The sequence below is a fragment of the Stegodyphus dumicola genome, chromosome 3 (genome assembly GCF_044657685.1).
Source record: "Stegodyphus dumicola isolate Sdum_Otavi_A_Nest chromosome 3, ASM4465768v1".
Taxonomy (NCBI): Eukaryota; Metazoa; Arthropoda; class Arachnida; order Araneae; family Eresidae; genus Stegodyphus; species Stegodyphus dumicola.
In genome coordinates, this window is record NC_140770.1 from 63,407,681 (window position 1) to 63,423,050 (window position 15,370).

Below are 15,370 nucleotides of genomic sequence, written 5' to 3' on the forward strand. Positions count from 1 at the left end.
GATATTGAAAAATGAACTTTTTACTTACAACCACCATCGGTAAATTGTTTTCGGTTCGTCTTCCAACTTCATCAGTTCCTGGAGGTTGTACTTCAGGCGGTAAACATACAAGTTGTGTCATGCTTAGTGAAGTCAAGTTGCATGGGCGAGTACCAATAGTTACATTTATTTCACCTTCAGTACTTGCTAATCTCATATTCTCACCCTACAAAATTGGGAAGTAATGTTAAATTATTTGAAATGAATTATATCAGTAATACTAAAAATGTAATGTTATTACAGTAATGTAATATTATTCATCAGCTGGCTTTGTGTAATGGAATAAATATATTAGCAATATAATTTTTTTTCTTACATGAGTTTCCAAGGTAAATATTAAACATAAATTTAGAATTTTAATACTATAATAGATATAGAAAGTTAAATAACTTTTAAACTTGAGAAACAGATGCAATGTTTGTAGAGTAAAAGTCTTACAAATCCAATGGTTTGGCATATCTGAGAATCTGGCACTCAGCATAAAAGACGCATTAGTATTGAATATATTCGGAAAGCCTCAGTCGTAGTGTTTCCATTAGTTCACATTACAAATTATTTTAAGTTTGGTATCTTTCCTGAACCTCGCATCTCCACCCCCATAATCAGGGGCGTAGCTAGAGTTTCCAGCGCCCGGGGTCAACTGAAGAATTTGTGCCCCTTTCTGCGTACCAAGAATGGAAAACATTCCATTAAAAGATTTCGTAGCATCAATTTGCCTCCTCTTGGATGCTGCGCCCGGGGACAGATGTCCCCCCTTGCCCCACCCTAGCTACGCCACTGCCCATAATATATTTTCTATCATTGTCATTGTTATCTTTTCGCTATTTGGTCTCAACTAAGTGGAGTTCTTACCAATAAATCAAGTTAGCCATATGCAGTTCACTGTGGTAGAAAAAAGTAAACCGTACTTGTGTACGCCTATCACCTAGAAGCGTGAATAAAATCATGATCGACGTTTGGCATTCGTGGTCATGGAAGAAGAAGTGGCATGTAAAGTCCCTATCACATATGTTTTCATTATGTGTGTTACATCTAAACTCCGGACTATCAGCACCATTACATCAAAACTCGAGAATAATCCTACGTAAGAACGTAGTTAGAACTTTGAATCTGAACTCGAATAATCACCTTCCACCATTGAGATCCGACAATGTGGAGAAACTCAATAATGCGGGAGTGGACATCAAAAGGAACATTTTTAAGAACATTTCCATGAAAACCACTTAGTTAGGTTACCATTTTCACTTTAGAAAGACTTGGACACCAAACAGTAATCGATTATCGCTCAGATTAGGATCGCGTGATCCTTCAGAAGCAGAACTTTCATCTAATTGGTTGATCTATACGCGGGACAGAGCTGCAGATGCTACATTTTCGGCGAAGTTTCAACATTTTAAGTGCTCATCTGAAGTAATTACCTATCCTACACAAGTCATCCGAAGTTCCTCACTCCAGCCTCTGCTCGGCGGAATCCATCTAAGAAGTACCAGCACAGCAGCAAGGAGCTTCTTTTTTCTCTTTCTCACCACACACTTCCACCTCCACGAGAGAAAATTCCATTCAGGTTTCTTTGCTGTCAGGCTCTACATAGGAGTACATCAGGAACTGGCAAGAGCAGGATATTGTTTTCCTGCTGATGGCCAGTATAGACTCAAAGTTCCAAATATCCCGCATGGTCGGGACATCGTTTCCTTAGCCTAGGCGGAACTTCGCTTCGTTTCCCCCCCCCTAGGAAGCTTCCCTTTTTAAACCAATGCTACCAGAATCTCATTTCTCAGAAAAGTCCCATCTAGCAGGGACCATCGCTAGATATGATAAACCTTTTAGTCCGTGCAGGTTGCAGAGTTCAAAGTCAAAATCAGGGTTCAAAATGAAAAAAAAGTCATGGGGTTAAACCCGGGAAATCGAAGTCTCCTTTTCAGTCACTGCTTCAACTGAGAGCTGTTCTTACTCGTCACAAATTGTACTGAGAGGGGAGTTCCTTGTCACGTGATTATTCTGCATCAGTAATGCAATTAGCAACTTAACAGCTTCAAAACCTGCTATAAGTTTCTCCATGGAAGATTTTGCTTCTTGAATTTTTGAAATAAATTGAATAATATTTTCCATAGGCAGGATAATCTTTTCGTCTAATATCCAGTTTATGGCTTTGTTGAGAGATGCAGTTGATTTCGTAGTATTTTTCTTTTTAGGTTCCTTTGATTTTTTGCTGTATAAATGTTTCTGATTAGTTTCAGTAGCTCCCTCTTCTGGCTTAGATAAGGTCAGAAATTCATTATTGCTCAGAGCTGGCAAGCATTTTTCATTTTCGATTTCAGTCTTAGCTTCTAGTTTGGAGAATTTCTTTTGGTATGCTTTGCAACCTCTATAGCTGCTAACGTAGTCACGTTGGCTTCTCTTCCAGTTTCTTTGGGCAGTTACTTGTTCTGTGCGTTTCTCCACACTTGCAGCATCTTTCTTGATTTAGGCATAAATGCTGAGTATGGCCATAGGCCTGACACCAATATTATATTGGTCCTTTGTCCACAATATAGTTGCAGGAAATTTAAAGAATTTGCAAGAAGATGGAATTTTGAAACCAGAACTTCAAGTCCAAATTACCCACAATCTAATGGAATGGGTGAAAGACATATTCAGACTGTCAAGCGAATGTTAGAAAAAGCTGTAGTTGACAACCATGATTCTTATTTAGTATTATTGGAATATTATAATCTCCTATTTCTGATGAAATTAAGTCACCTTCAGAATTGATGTTTGGGAGAAAAGTAAATGGATTGATGCCTATAAAAGAAAATTTCATCCAAACTAAACATATGAAGACAAAAAAAAAAAAAAAAAAAAAAAAAAAAAAACATTTACTGAAGACACAAACTTACAAAAAAGTTATTATGATAGGAATGCAAGACCATTAAAACCACTGAAGGTAGAAGATCATGTGCTGAAGATACATGGCATGATACAAAGTAAGTCCGACAAATGCCTGTTTATACGAAATGATTATGGATTAAGATGCTAATGCAGAGTCGTAGCTAGGGTTTTCAGCGCCCAGGAACAACTGAAGATTTTGCGCCTCCTACTGCTTCCCAAGGATGGAAGACATTTTATTCTAAAATATTGTAACATCAGTTTGGCACCCCTTGGATTCTGCGCCCGGGGACAAATGCCCCCCTTGCCCCCCTCTAGCTACGCCCCTGTGCAGATGGTGATTTATGTTGATGATGGCATTGTCGCTGTTCAGGACAAAGCAGCATTCTTCATATTTATGGACGAGCTCAAGCAACATTTTAACATTCGAGTAACGACGTTAAATTGTTTCCTTGCTTTATAAGTTGAACGTTTGAAAGACGGCTCACTCTTCCTGCACCAAGAAGCATTTACAAGAAAGATATTAGAGAGATATGGAGATGCTAAGACATCACACATCCCAGTAAAGAAGTCGAGCTTCAAGGTCAACTACGGTCAACCCAATGACGACAGCATGATCAAGATCAAGGAGGCGAAGCCTCTCAGCAGTGAAATTCTATACCAATCAGTAGTTGGTAGTTTGCTGTACTTGGCGATGCTGTACAGATAATGCTTACGCAGTGAGTTTGATGTCTCGAAAGCTGAACTATCCTACAGAGATTGATTGGGAAATCGTACAAACAACATTAAGGTACCTTCGCAATACCATAGAACACGATATTGTGTACAATAATGAAGATGATAGAAGTTTGATGTTGTTTAGAGATGCAGATAACAACAGCTGTGCAGAAACACGCAGGTCTTGTACAGGTGTTATTTCTTTCTATGGTGGAGGTGCAATTACGTGGCGAAAAGCTACAGGAGGCCATATCCAATTCAATGACAGAGGTAGAGAAAATGGCAGCAGCTGATGCCACAAAAGACCTGATATGGTTGAAGAGCTTGTTCAATGAGATAGCTAATAATGTCTCATTGCCTGTCCTACAAATTGATAATCAGAGTACTATCAAATACATCAAAAATCCAATGTTACACGCACGCACAAAGCACATTGACCAAGGTACAAATTTGTGCAAAATGAGTTCTCGAAAGGACGTTTTCAATTAGTTTATGTCAAAAGTAATGAACAATGAGCAGACATTCTGACGAAGGCGCTTCCAGGACCTCAGTTTCATTTCCAGAAGTTGATTGGTGTAAAAACAGTCAATAAGTAAAGATTAATCGATATGAACAATGACTATTTTCATGCTTGAAGGAGGCTGTTGAGAATCGAGCATTTAATTGATATTATGTGCAGTTTCAATGGCATCATTGTTTTATTATGTTTTATGCATCTGGCATCACTATTATTTTCATCATTCTAAAAGTTGTCATGTAAAAAATAAGACGTACGTAAGTTCACTTTACTTTTTTGTTAATAAAGTCCAAAATTCAATTAGCCATCACTCTATTTGTTAATTTTATAACAGTCTTGAATTTGTGGGACTGGGTAGGAATTGTAGCTGCATTTAACCAGCGATAATCGCCACTCGGGAGCCAGTTACCATTTCATTTCCGAATTAGATGGAGCGGACTGGCCTATGAACTTTTTGAAGGACAGAAGATTCCCTGTTCCATCATGTATTGAAATTCCTCTTTGGCAGATTTGAGCTTGTCCAGAGGCAAGCGCCTTGGTTTAGAGGCAATTGGAGGTCCAGTAGTTTCAATATAATGTAATACATCGTGCTTGCGTTCGGAAATAACCAAAAGTTTGAGTAGGAGTTCCATTTGCTGCATAAAGTTGTAACTTGGTAAGGCGCTTTTGTTCGTGAAAATGTCGTGAAACAACAGAAACTTCAGCCCCAGTGTCTACAAGAAACCTTAAGCCTGAATTCTTATCGATGACTAAAGGCGTGCAAAATTTCGACCGCTGTCGTTCCTGACTTCGAGCGACTGCCCTTCTCGTTTCCCTGATCATTATAATGACAGGGTGGGGGGCCCTTGTTTCCACATTTGGCCGGTAAAAACAAATACCTGAAGGAGGCCTTTTATAAGGTGGTGCTATCACTTCTATGGACGCTCGCGCTTACCCGGGACAATTCCGAGAAACGAGATTCTAGTAGCACGGCTTTAAGCGCCAGGCTTCCGAGAATTGTTTCATCTAGCTAGGAGGAACATGTCCCGGCTATGAGCAACATTTTAAAACTTTCCCGAAAATGTTCCAGCTGTAGACGTGTTCCTCGAACTTTCAACCAATCAGACAAAAGTTCTGCTTCTGAAGGATCACGGGTAACTTTCAATATGACGATGGCTCTCACTGTGAAGTCATAGACAGTGGAAATAGAGGCCAATTTAATTATTGCTGTTTTGTTGTAATAATATAACTGCCTGAGTCATTTTTAAAATGTTTATATATTCATTAAATATATAATCGTGGAAATTTCAGAGTTGACAGTATTTTACAACGTTCTTGCAGTTCGAATTTGTTTACCAATTGTTCGTCGCTAAAAGTTCGCCAAATTTGTCGTATTTCGTGCTGATCATATATAATCACTTATATAATAGAATTTTATTTCTTAAATTTAAGTTGAATAATTTTTTTAAATCTGTTTGTATATGCGCGTCTTTTCTCCTAATTACTTATCTTTTAAATTGTTAATAGCATAATCAGTGACACATTTTAAACAGCATAATGATGCATAAAAAACAAAAAGCATAGCTTATGTAATAATGAGAATACTCATTAAATTTGTCTATTATTTTCATGTTATTAATGAAATACTTTTGGATTATAAATACATTAGAAACTATACTTTTATTGTAAATGCTACATATTGAAACATTGGGAATTTATAGATTTATTATTATTCATGATGAAAACATTTGTAGATACATTCATTAATATAAATCTTATTCATTATATTAATACTAATAAATATATATTAACAATTTCTAAACCATCACATCTCTCTATCTGTATGTAAGTATATGATTTATTAGATGTGTATGTATGAATACAAAAATGAACATAGCCAAAAAGTTTATTTGAAGTTACTTTTAATTCATATAACGATCATGTAATTGGCAGCAACTGTAGTCATCAGTTCTTTGCAAATTATTATGGATATGTAATAATCAATTGAAAAATAATTAATGAGCATTTGAGTACTAAAGAGTGTACACATTTTGTTATTGGGTTAATTCATAATTATATCATATGTATGATTTACCTAATATAAATATGACTAATAAATAATAAGAAATGTAACAGCTGTGCATTTATAACATTTGATTACTTAAAACAGTGCACAACTGATTATCACCTTCATATCTTTTTACATAATGAATTGTACTTTCCAATTAAGTGCACGGGCCTACTAGTGGCCGAAGCATCGTTGAACACTGGTAGTTCTCTCTTTGGTTAGAATGCCGCGAACGGGCTGGCTACATGGGCGTTTTCTTGTTTTTTCCCATTTGTAACTAGTATACGAGCCAGTTTAAAAAAAAATCTCCTACAAAGGGATCCCTCAAGTTAGGCAGATATCCCTCGAGGCTTTGCCGTAATCACATAAAACAAACTCATGATGTGCACACCTTATTTCTAGAGTTGGTATAATTAGTGTGTTTTAGGTAGATTACTGAGTGTTCTATGGGACAGTAAACAACTTGCACATGTTTAATTGTATTCACATGCTTTATTTGATCTTCATTTTGCTGAATAGTACCTGCTGGCTGTGAGGATGTAAATATCATCCATATAGAATTTTGTCATAGAAAGTCTTTTTTTTTTTTTTTTTTTTTTTTTTTTTTTTTTGTCTGTTTGTTTGAATGGACAGAACAGTAATTATGAGCCATAAAGTTAGTCAAGAAAATGCTTTCACCAGGTCACAAATTTTCGAGTGAGCCATCAAATTTTCATTGAAATGCAGACAACAGAAAATACACATAAGTGATGTTTGATAAATAAACTTATCCAGCACAGGTTTTTAAACTATTCTCAGTGTATACAGAATTTGGCTATTACTGATGTAATTGATTGCTATAACCAGAAGTGTGTTTATCTATTACTTAAAGTGCCAGAGTGGAGATCAAAGTGATTAACTTGACAGCAATCACCTTTCTATTATCTTCCATTACTAACAATAAAGTTTAAAACGAAAAGAGTGTGAGCGATACAAAACAACACGGAAGAAGCAAACGTCACTTTCGCCAATCTGAGCGATAACTGATTCTTGTTTGGATTTCAGCCTGTTTACCAAGTGAAGATGGTAACCCTATTTCACCAAAGAGCGTTTCTCAGAACTGTTGTACCAAACCTATTGTTCCGGCAACAAATATCGTATGTGGTAACGCTTTTAGTGGGCTATTCATCCATAATGTTTTAAGAATGTTATCCATTAGGTTACTGGCAGCTAATTCTGACATTTTAGACAGCAATTAATTTTTTTTTTTTAAAGATTTGTATTTGTCAGTTGCCGGTATACTCAAAATTATTTCACGAGCTGATTGCAATACCTCTAATTCTAACACAGCAATCGCTGTATAAAATTGAGTTTCGTCGGCTGTAATGTGACTCAATTTAATGAACCATAACGATGGATCCCGGCGACAAAAAGGCGGTGGCTTAACTGCCACTCGCACTAATTGTGAAGCACCATCAGTATCAACCATTTTAGATCAATCAAATACAGTCAAAAGTCGTTAATCCGGACTCGTCGGGACTTTGGCGATTCCGGATTATCGATTTTTCCGGATTATAGATCATCAGTTTAAATCTCGTAAGATGGCATGCACAAATTCTAAAATTAAAAATATGAAATCGTATTTTAGGAACTAAATAACAATTATGATCTAAAGGGTATCAAAATTTACAAAAAAAGAAGCTTAATATTTATTTGTTTACTTTATTAAACATTTCTTTCAATGTAAGTTGTTTCGTTTTATGTGATAATACTTTCTCTTTAATTCTATAAACAGACATAATTTCTTGTTCAGTTAAAAAGCTCTGCTGTTTAAGTCCCGTAATTTCTGTGCCGAGAATACCGACTAACTTGTCAATCGAAATTTTTTCGTATTCACTAACCTCTCTGTCACCTTCTTCATGTCTTTATCCATTTTTTGCAGCAATTCCACTTTTTGTTTGACGGACATCGAGACATACTTTCTATTTGTAGATCCTTTGGGAGTTCCAGAATCAGAAATTGACATAATTGAAAGTTCAAGTTTACTTTTATAAAATTGCTCTTACAGTCTGCAAAAAATAATAAGCTGCATCCAATTCAAAGATTAAGGAATAACGCAATCATCAACATTAACTGAAATAGATAATTGTATAATTTTAGCTTACACCGTCCGTTGTACGCTAAACACGCACGCGAAAACGTATTCTGCACACATATGCACGTGCGCGTAAAGGTCTTACGCGCACGCGTAAACGCCTATGCGCATGTGTCAACGCGGCACATGCGCAGAAAGTTTTTAGCTTTGAGGTTCAGATTATAGATCATTCCGGATTATGGGTGTCCGAATTAACGACTTTTGACTGTATGCACAATAATATGTAAAGAAAAATAATCAATATGTATACAGTGACACAGTTTCTTGGTACTTTAAATCAGAGAAATTGGGGGGCTCAAATTCAGCAGATGATACAAATATCTGCTAAAATCATGTCAGAAATATGTTGACTCACCGGAATGCGGCACAACACTTGAAATCACAGGTGAAATGTCTTACTTGCATCTCATCACACTGGATAACTTACTGTTGCTCAGAATTTTGAAATACAAACTTCATATTCATGCAACATTGAAGGTTGCTATTTGTAATAAATCCGGGTCACCAATTATGATAGTACAATTTTTGAGACAGATAATTACATGCTGCTTTTAATAAAATAATTTAATTTGTATAATAAGCTGTTTTGAACAATGATAAATAAAGCGTAGCTGGACAAGTAACTATGATAACAAAAACAAATCGCTAATAATATTAACAATAAACATTATTTTGCTTTTCTTTGCTATGAGTTACCGGACTGGCAGCATTGGGTTGTAGTAGGCAAGTCACGCACCATCTGTTTATTAAAATTTTGACCTATGAAATATTAAGAAAAACAAAACACATATATACCTCAATGACTAAAGATTCGCCTTTGTATAGTTTAACACCATCTTTACTACTAAGAACATAAAATTTAGGATCAGGAACATAAATTATCTCATTAGGCAAACTGGGAAAATAGTTTTGCATTTCACGAACAGGTTGTACATCATCCATGACAAAACCTATTTTGAGACGCATTTCATCATAGCTGCGCCAATGTTGACTTTTGTAATGTAACTTCAGAGAATCTGGACGAACAGCTGGAGAAGGGCACAACATGGTTGATGCATTGGTAACTTGACATACCTACATGAGAAAATAAAACAGGTCTGTGTGTTAATTGCTAACAATTTACTTTTAAAAATTAAATTTACTATTAGATTAATATACATAAACTAAAATCTTCTAAACTGAAAATAAAGTGACTTTTAAAGAATTAACAATGTTATCTTATTTTTACATAAATATGCTGGCTTAAATTTCTTCAAAAAAGTAAATTATAACTGCTGTGACCCTTATTTAGACAAACACATGACTTTTATCACTTGTTATGGGAAATAGATGAAAAGTATTGTGCATTCCCAAAAATAACAGAAGTGAAGCATGTTCATTAATTTTATAATCAAATTGATACATGCTGAAAATATCATAAATGTAAACAATACAAAATCAATACTAAGAATAATATCTCTCAAAATGTATCATCTCTCATAATAGTTAATATTATTTAAAATAATATCTCTCAAAATGGTTAATATTATTTGAAATACTTAACTTCACTAATTTACATAAATATATATGCTATCTGTCATTCCTTTCTTATTTATTACTTAGGGTTGTATTCCACTTAATTATTTGAAAATAAAATAAAGAAAGCACAGCTAGATTTAAGATGGAATTAAACACACCGTTTCATTAACCAGGTTATGTTCATTAAAAACCACCATTCTAGGTTGCTGAACTGAAGTCAGATTTGTGCCCATAACTTTGACAAAGCGACCACCACTGAAAAAACAGAGGAAAACACAATTAATCATGAATCAATGCTGCAATAAGAATTAAAGAATGTAGAAAAAGAGAAAAATTAAAAATAGCATCAGTGTCCTCAATGTTGTCAAAATACTGAAAGGTACAAAACTAAATTTAAAATAGTTCGAAAGAATCAAAAGCCTTTGTTTCAGCATTTCTAAAACAATTAGAAACAAGCAACATGTTAACTATCAACCAAGAAATTACTAACTATTCAAAAAAATTAAGCCAGTTTATTATATTTTTTTTTACTTTTAGGTAACTAGAGATGTCTTCTTCAGCTTTACACATATACAAATAAAAATTATTTATCCATAATATTCTCTTATCAATAATGAAAAGTAGTGTAATTATAAAATAAAATAGGACTTTAAGCAATAGAAGAGATTAAAATAATTAAATCAAATGGCACACTCTCTTTCATCAAAAATTACTTTGACAATACCAATATGATGCGAGCTTTGTATTTATTAAAGTAGTTCTTTTGGAAAGTATTTTCTTGTTAAATAAAATTTTAAATACATACCTCATAAAACTCTTTAAAGGATGAATATATCGCAGTGTAGGATCTGAAGTATATGTAAAAGGATTGGCATAAGTAATATTAGCACCATCTATTCTAAGTATTAATTGAGATACAACATAAGAAGGCACAGGAGAGCGGGTTGTTCGACAACTTATTTGGCTGCTACTTGCTAATGACCTGCAATTAATATTAAATTATTGAACTTTAATCACTCTTTATTACAAATAAATGCTTTAATAAATATAATTTTATAATGTATAATCACCTTTCAACTCTACATGGAAGATCATCCAACATGACTTCAACCTGACTGCCAATGTTTAAATTAGAGCCTTTCAGATATAACCTAGTACCTCCAGACTGTGGACCAACATTAGGATAAACCCCAGTCAGTTCAACAGCCTAGAATGCATAGGAGAATCAGAATATGTTAAGAGAATATATATTACAATGATAAATTAGTATCTAAATTTAATATAACGACAATATTTTTACAGATAACTGTTTTACATAATTCTATATTACTATCAAAAATATATTAATTGTATATTGCTTAATTAAGACACAATAACACGCCGAATAAATACTAATTTAGAAGTCAAACAACAAAAATCAGGGTTATAGCGCTGATTTTTGTTGTTTGACTTCTGAATTTGTATATTGCTAATTATTAATTATTATTGTTCATATAAAAGTTTTAACAGCATAAGTAATATATTTTGATTTAAAAGCATTTTTAAAGTCACCTAAATTCTAATTATGAAATAACATTCTATTGATATTTTATATATACAGAATTTTGAAAATTAATCAGTATTTATATTTTTAACTTTACATTTATGTTACAGAGAAGAAATTTAAGAAGAAAATCAAATCAAAAGAAAAGTAAAAAAGGGGTCATCCGGCAAAGTTTACTCAGTAATAAGAGATTTATAGTTAGAAGATTTATAAAAAATTTATTTTTGCATGCTGGAAAGCTTTCTAGAGAATTTAGTGAAAAATTTTCTACTTCAGTTTCACTTGAAACTATTCAACGAGTTCTCAAATCAGCTGGATTACATTGGTGCTCTACTTAAAGAAACTTTTTTGTAAGTGTAAAAAATAGAAAACTTAGGTTTTCCTTCGCAAAATAAATGGTAAATAAGCCTAAAGCATATTTTAATCATGTCTTATTTGCAGATGAAAATAAATTTAACACTTTTAGTTCTGATGGGGATATAATTGTACAGAGAATAAAAAAACGAGGAACTGAATCCCAAGACCTTGGTTGGAACAGTAAAGCTTGGCTGTGCAAGTGTCCTAGTGTGGGGTATATGTCAGCCATCAGGATTAGGTAATTTAGTATTTAATTGATGGTATAATGAACCATGTTCTTTACTTAAATATTTAAATGTATAATTTAAAATTATCCTCCTAAAATTTGGATATTGGAAACATTTCTTTTTATCACTATAATGATCCTAAATACATGATCCTTAACATTCACCTTTAATGTATCTATATTTGTCCACAAATACTGATACCAACACCTCAGTCATCAGATTTAAACTCATTCGAACATATCTGGAGAGAATTAAAGGTCAAAGCAGAAAGACACAACATTAAAATGAAAACTGAACTAAAAACAGTGCAAACTAAAAACAATGAACAAAAGTACATCATTACTATTTACTACAGCTCTCATTTAAAACAGACATTCCAAATAGTATTACTTTAAATTCAGTGGCATCTAAGATATTTTTTATGCTCAGGAAAACTATCATTTCTGAAAAATGATTAATGTATTAATAGAAAATAAATTAACTTATCTTGTTTCATATGTTCTTACCTTATAATGAAACTTTTCTTGAGCTCTTGTAACACCTGCTCTATTTCCCACAATCACAACTGCTGGCATAGGACCGCTCAAGTTAACACCAGTGCGGCAAACAATTCTGTTTATAAAATAAAAATTAAATCACATTTATAGTACATTCAATAAATGTATTTTATTATTACACTGCTAATTATATGTGTTTTAAATTATAAAGACAATCATTTTTAAGGAATATAATCAGAAAACCTCTTAAAACACAGACTTCAGACATATATATACACACACACACACACATATATATATATATATATATATATATATATATATACATATATATATACATATATAAAAAAATGTAATAAGCTCGCATAAAAGTTACCAAGAGCTGTTGCTCCAAAAAGTTCAACACGTTTTAAAAAATTAATACATATGAAAATCAAACCATTAAACATGTAAAAACATGTTGAAATTTTTGGAGCAACAGTTCTTGGTAACTTTTATGCGAGCTTACTACATTTTTTTATATTTTACTTATTTTGCAGCATATTGCATAAGATGTTTTCTAGATCAAAATTAGTTTTTCAAAATTGTAATTACTACCTTGCTTGATATATATACATATATATATATATAACATAAGCTTTAACAGCAATGTTTTAATTGTTTGAAAATTCATTAAAAGAATAACTGATGATAATTATTTTATTTTTTTAAAAAAGAAATAAAAGGGGGAAAAAACACTCCACTGACCTGACTGAGATACTATATTCTACAGGAATACAAGGAATGCCACCTATAGTAACTTTATCTTGTATTTCCTCTTCACTTGAACCCAAATTACTGCCTTCAATGGTCACAAGAGTACCACCTTCTAATGGACCACTTAGTGGATGTATCTGAAAGTGAACAATTTAAAAGACAGTGAATTTTTTTTAATTGGTGAAGCACAGAAATTTTTCACTACTGGTGGATTAATATATAATTTAAAACTTTTCAATGACATCTATAAAACTAGATGTTAATTTTATTCACATGGAAGTTAAGGTTAACCTAAGTTCCTATGCATATTAATAATTATTTGATATCACATGGAAAATACTACAGTAAACAAATTTGAGTGAAAGACACATTAAATATATTTAATTACAACGAACAAAAATATACCCAGTCAATATGAGGAGGTGGACAGGATGTAGCTACCGGATCTACACAGCTTTCACTGTAACTACATGATGTGCCACACCAAGCACATTGATATTTTCTTTCTCTAGTCATACATAATGAACAATCTGCACGGCCACCATGGCTTCCCAGAAGATGACATTTGTAAAGTGTTACTAAGATTAAAAAAGTAGCAACTAAATACCAAATCAATAGTAGTGCAGTGAAAAATATATTTACATTTTTACCAAAAGAATATAAAATAAACTATTACACTGATATATTTATTTCTGATTATACAAACTTGATTTCTTAAGCTAAAATTTTTTTAGTGAATAAAATATTATAGATATACCTGCCCATGGCTAGCACTACAGTGTGTGTTCATGCAGATGGATGTGAGACATGACAGAGGAGACATGTAGATTATCAGATTGTGATACATGGATTGTTAAGTAAATTAATTTAATTATTATTGATTGTGATTAATACTGAAAGTTTGACATAATAACCACTGAACCACTTAATGGATGAATAGATCCTGCATAGGAAACATGTTATTTGATACATTTTAACTAAAATAATCAAATATTGATGTAATGCAGGAATATTAAAAAAATATTGATGTAAATATGTTGAAATCCCTCGTGATAATCTCTTTAAGACATTTGTCTCAGAAACTGACCAGTTCTTCTGAGAACATAAATAAAAATTTGCATAAACCTTTTAATGCATCAATGAAAATTTAGAAAATGGCCTTTTCCTGCTGATTTTTTAATTTTTTTATTTCAACTCAAACTCTATTAACTTCTTTACTTTAGTTTAAAACTGTAGTGGATATATTCTGTTGTATTCATATTAAAAAAAATCTTGAATGTATTCACTCAGGTATGTGGAAATAATTCAGTTTGGTGAACCCAAAGACAAAGTTTTAACTACAATAAATATTCATGTTCTCTAAGATTTACTGGCTAAAATCTGTATTTTTACCCCCCCGCCGGCCTAGAAGTTGATAATTTGGTTCAGATCAATATAAAATTTCTCAGATAATACACTAGATAAAATAAAAAAATATTACTATGGATATAAGGACTAGTTGCTCTGCTGAAATAACCTTAATGCATCAAGTTTTCCTTAAAATAATATTTTTGGGTGGTCCACATTTGATGTGATAAATATCTTATTGCATTTAATGCCACTGTTACTGGCAATGTATGAAAAGCAAGTATTAGGCAAAGTGTTGAAAGACAGTCATAGAAAGAATTTTACTCAAATGACGTGAAAATAGAAGAAATACAAAATGAAGTATAGGACATCTTGTCTCGTGGTTCCTTTCTTGTAGTCCATCTTAGTCTTTTCACATCACTAACTTCTGATAAGTAGTTTTGGTTAAAATACTTTTTTTTAAAAGCATTGGCACTCACATTTTAGACAATTCGCCATGATTTATTCTCAGATGCTTGCTCTTCCATTTTCATAGAGCACAGATTAGGCTAGAGTAGTGGCATTCAAATCTTATGGCACTGCAACCCCATAAAAATGCAAAATTTAAAAAAAAAAAAAAAAAAAAACCTAATCAGCAAGCTACATACCATCAGTTCAGATTTTTTAGGAATTTTATCCACTTTACGATCAAATTTGAGGTCACCACTCATAGTTTATGTCTACCATTGGACTAGAATCTTTGCTATACAAATTCAAGAGAGCCCATTATTTACTTCTGCAAAATGGGAAATTCTTTGTCTGAGGTG

At 32.9% G+C, this 15,370-nt stretch overlaps 1 protein-coding gene across 4 annotated transcripts in view; it reads right to left on the minus strand.

Moving 5' to 3' along the window:
• The window catches only part of LOC118190710 (plexin-B-like), a 1,029,017-nt gene that overhangs the window by 28,954 nt on the left and 984,693 nt on the right, over positions 1-15,370 (minus strand). For all 4 annotated transcript variants that reach the window (XM_085812956.1, XM_085812954.1, XM_085812955.1 and 1 more), the window contains 8 exons: positions 13,623-13,795; positions 13,209-13,354; positions 12,471-12,576; positions 10,908-11,044; positions 10,643-10,819; positions 9,996-10,092; positions 9,115-9,393; positions 29-205 (listed from right to left, as the gene is read on the minus strand). In XM_085812956.1, the coding sequence (XP_085669082.1) occupies positions 29-205; positions 9,115-9,393; positions 9,996-10,092; positions 10,643-10,819; positions 10,908-11,044; positions 12,471-12,576; positions 13,209-13,354; positions 13,623-13,795 (1,292 nt within the window). The remainder of the gene's footprint in view (positions 1-28; positions 206-9,114; positions 9,394-9,995; positions 10,093-10,642; positions 10,820-10,907; positions 11,045-12,470; positions 12,577-13,208; positions 13,355-13,622; positions 13,796-15,370) is intronic.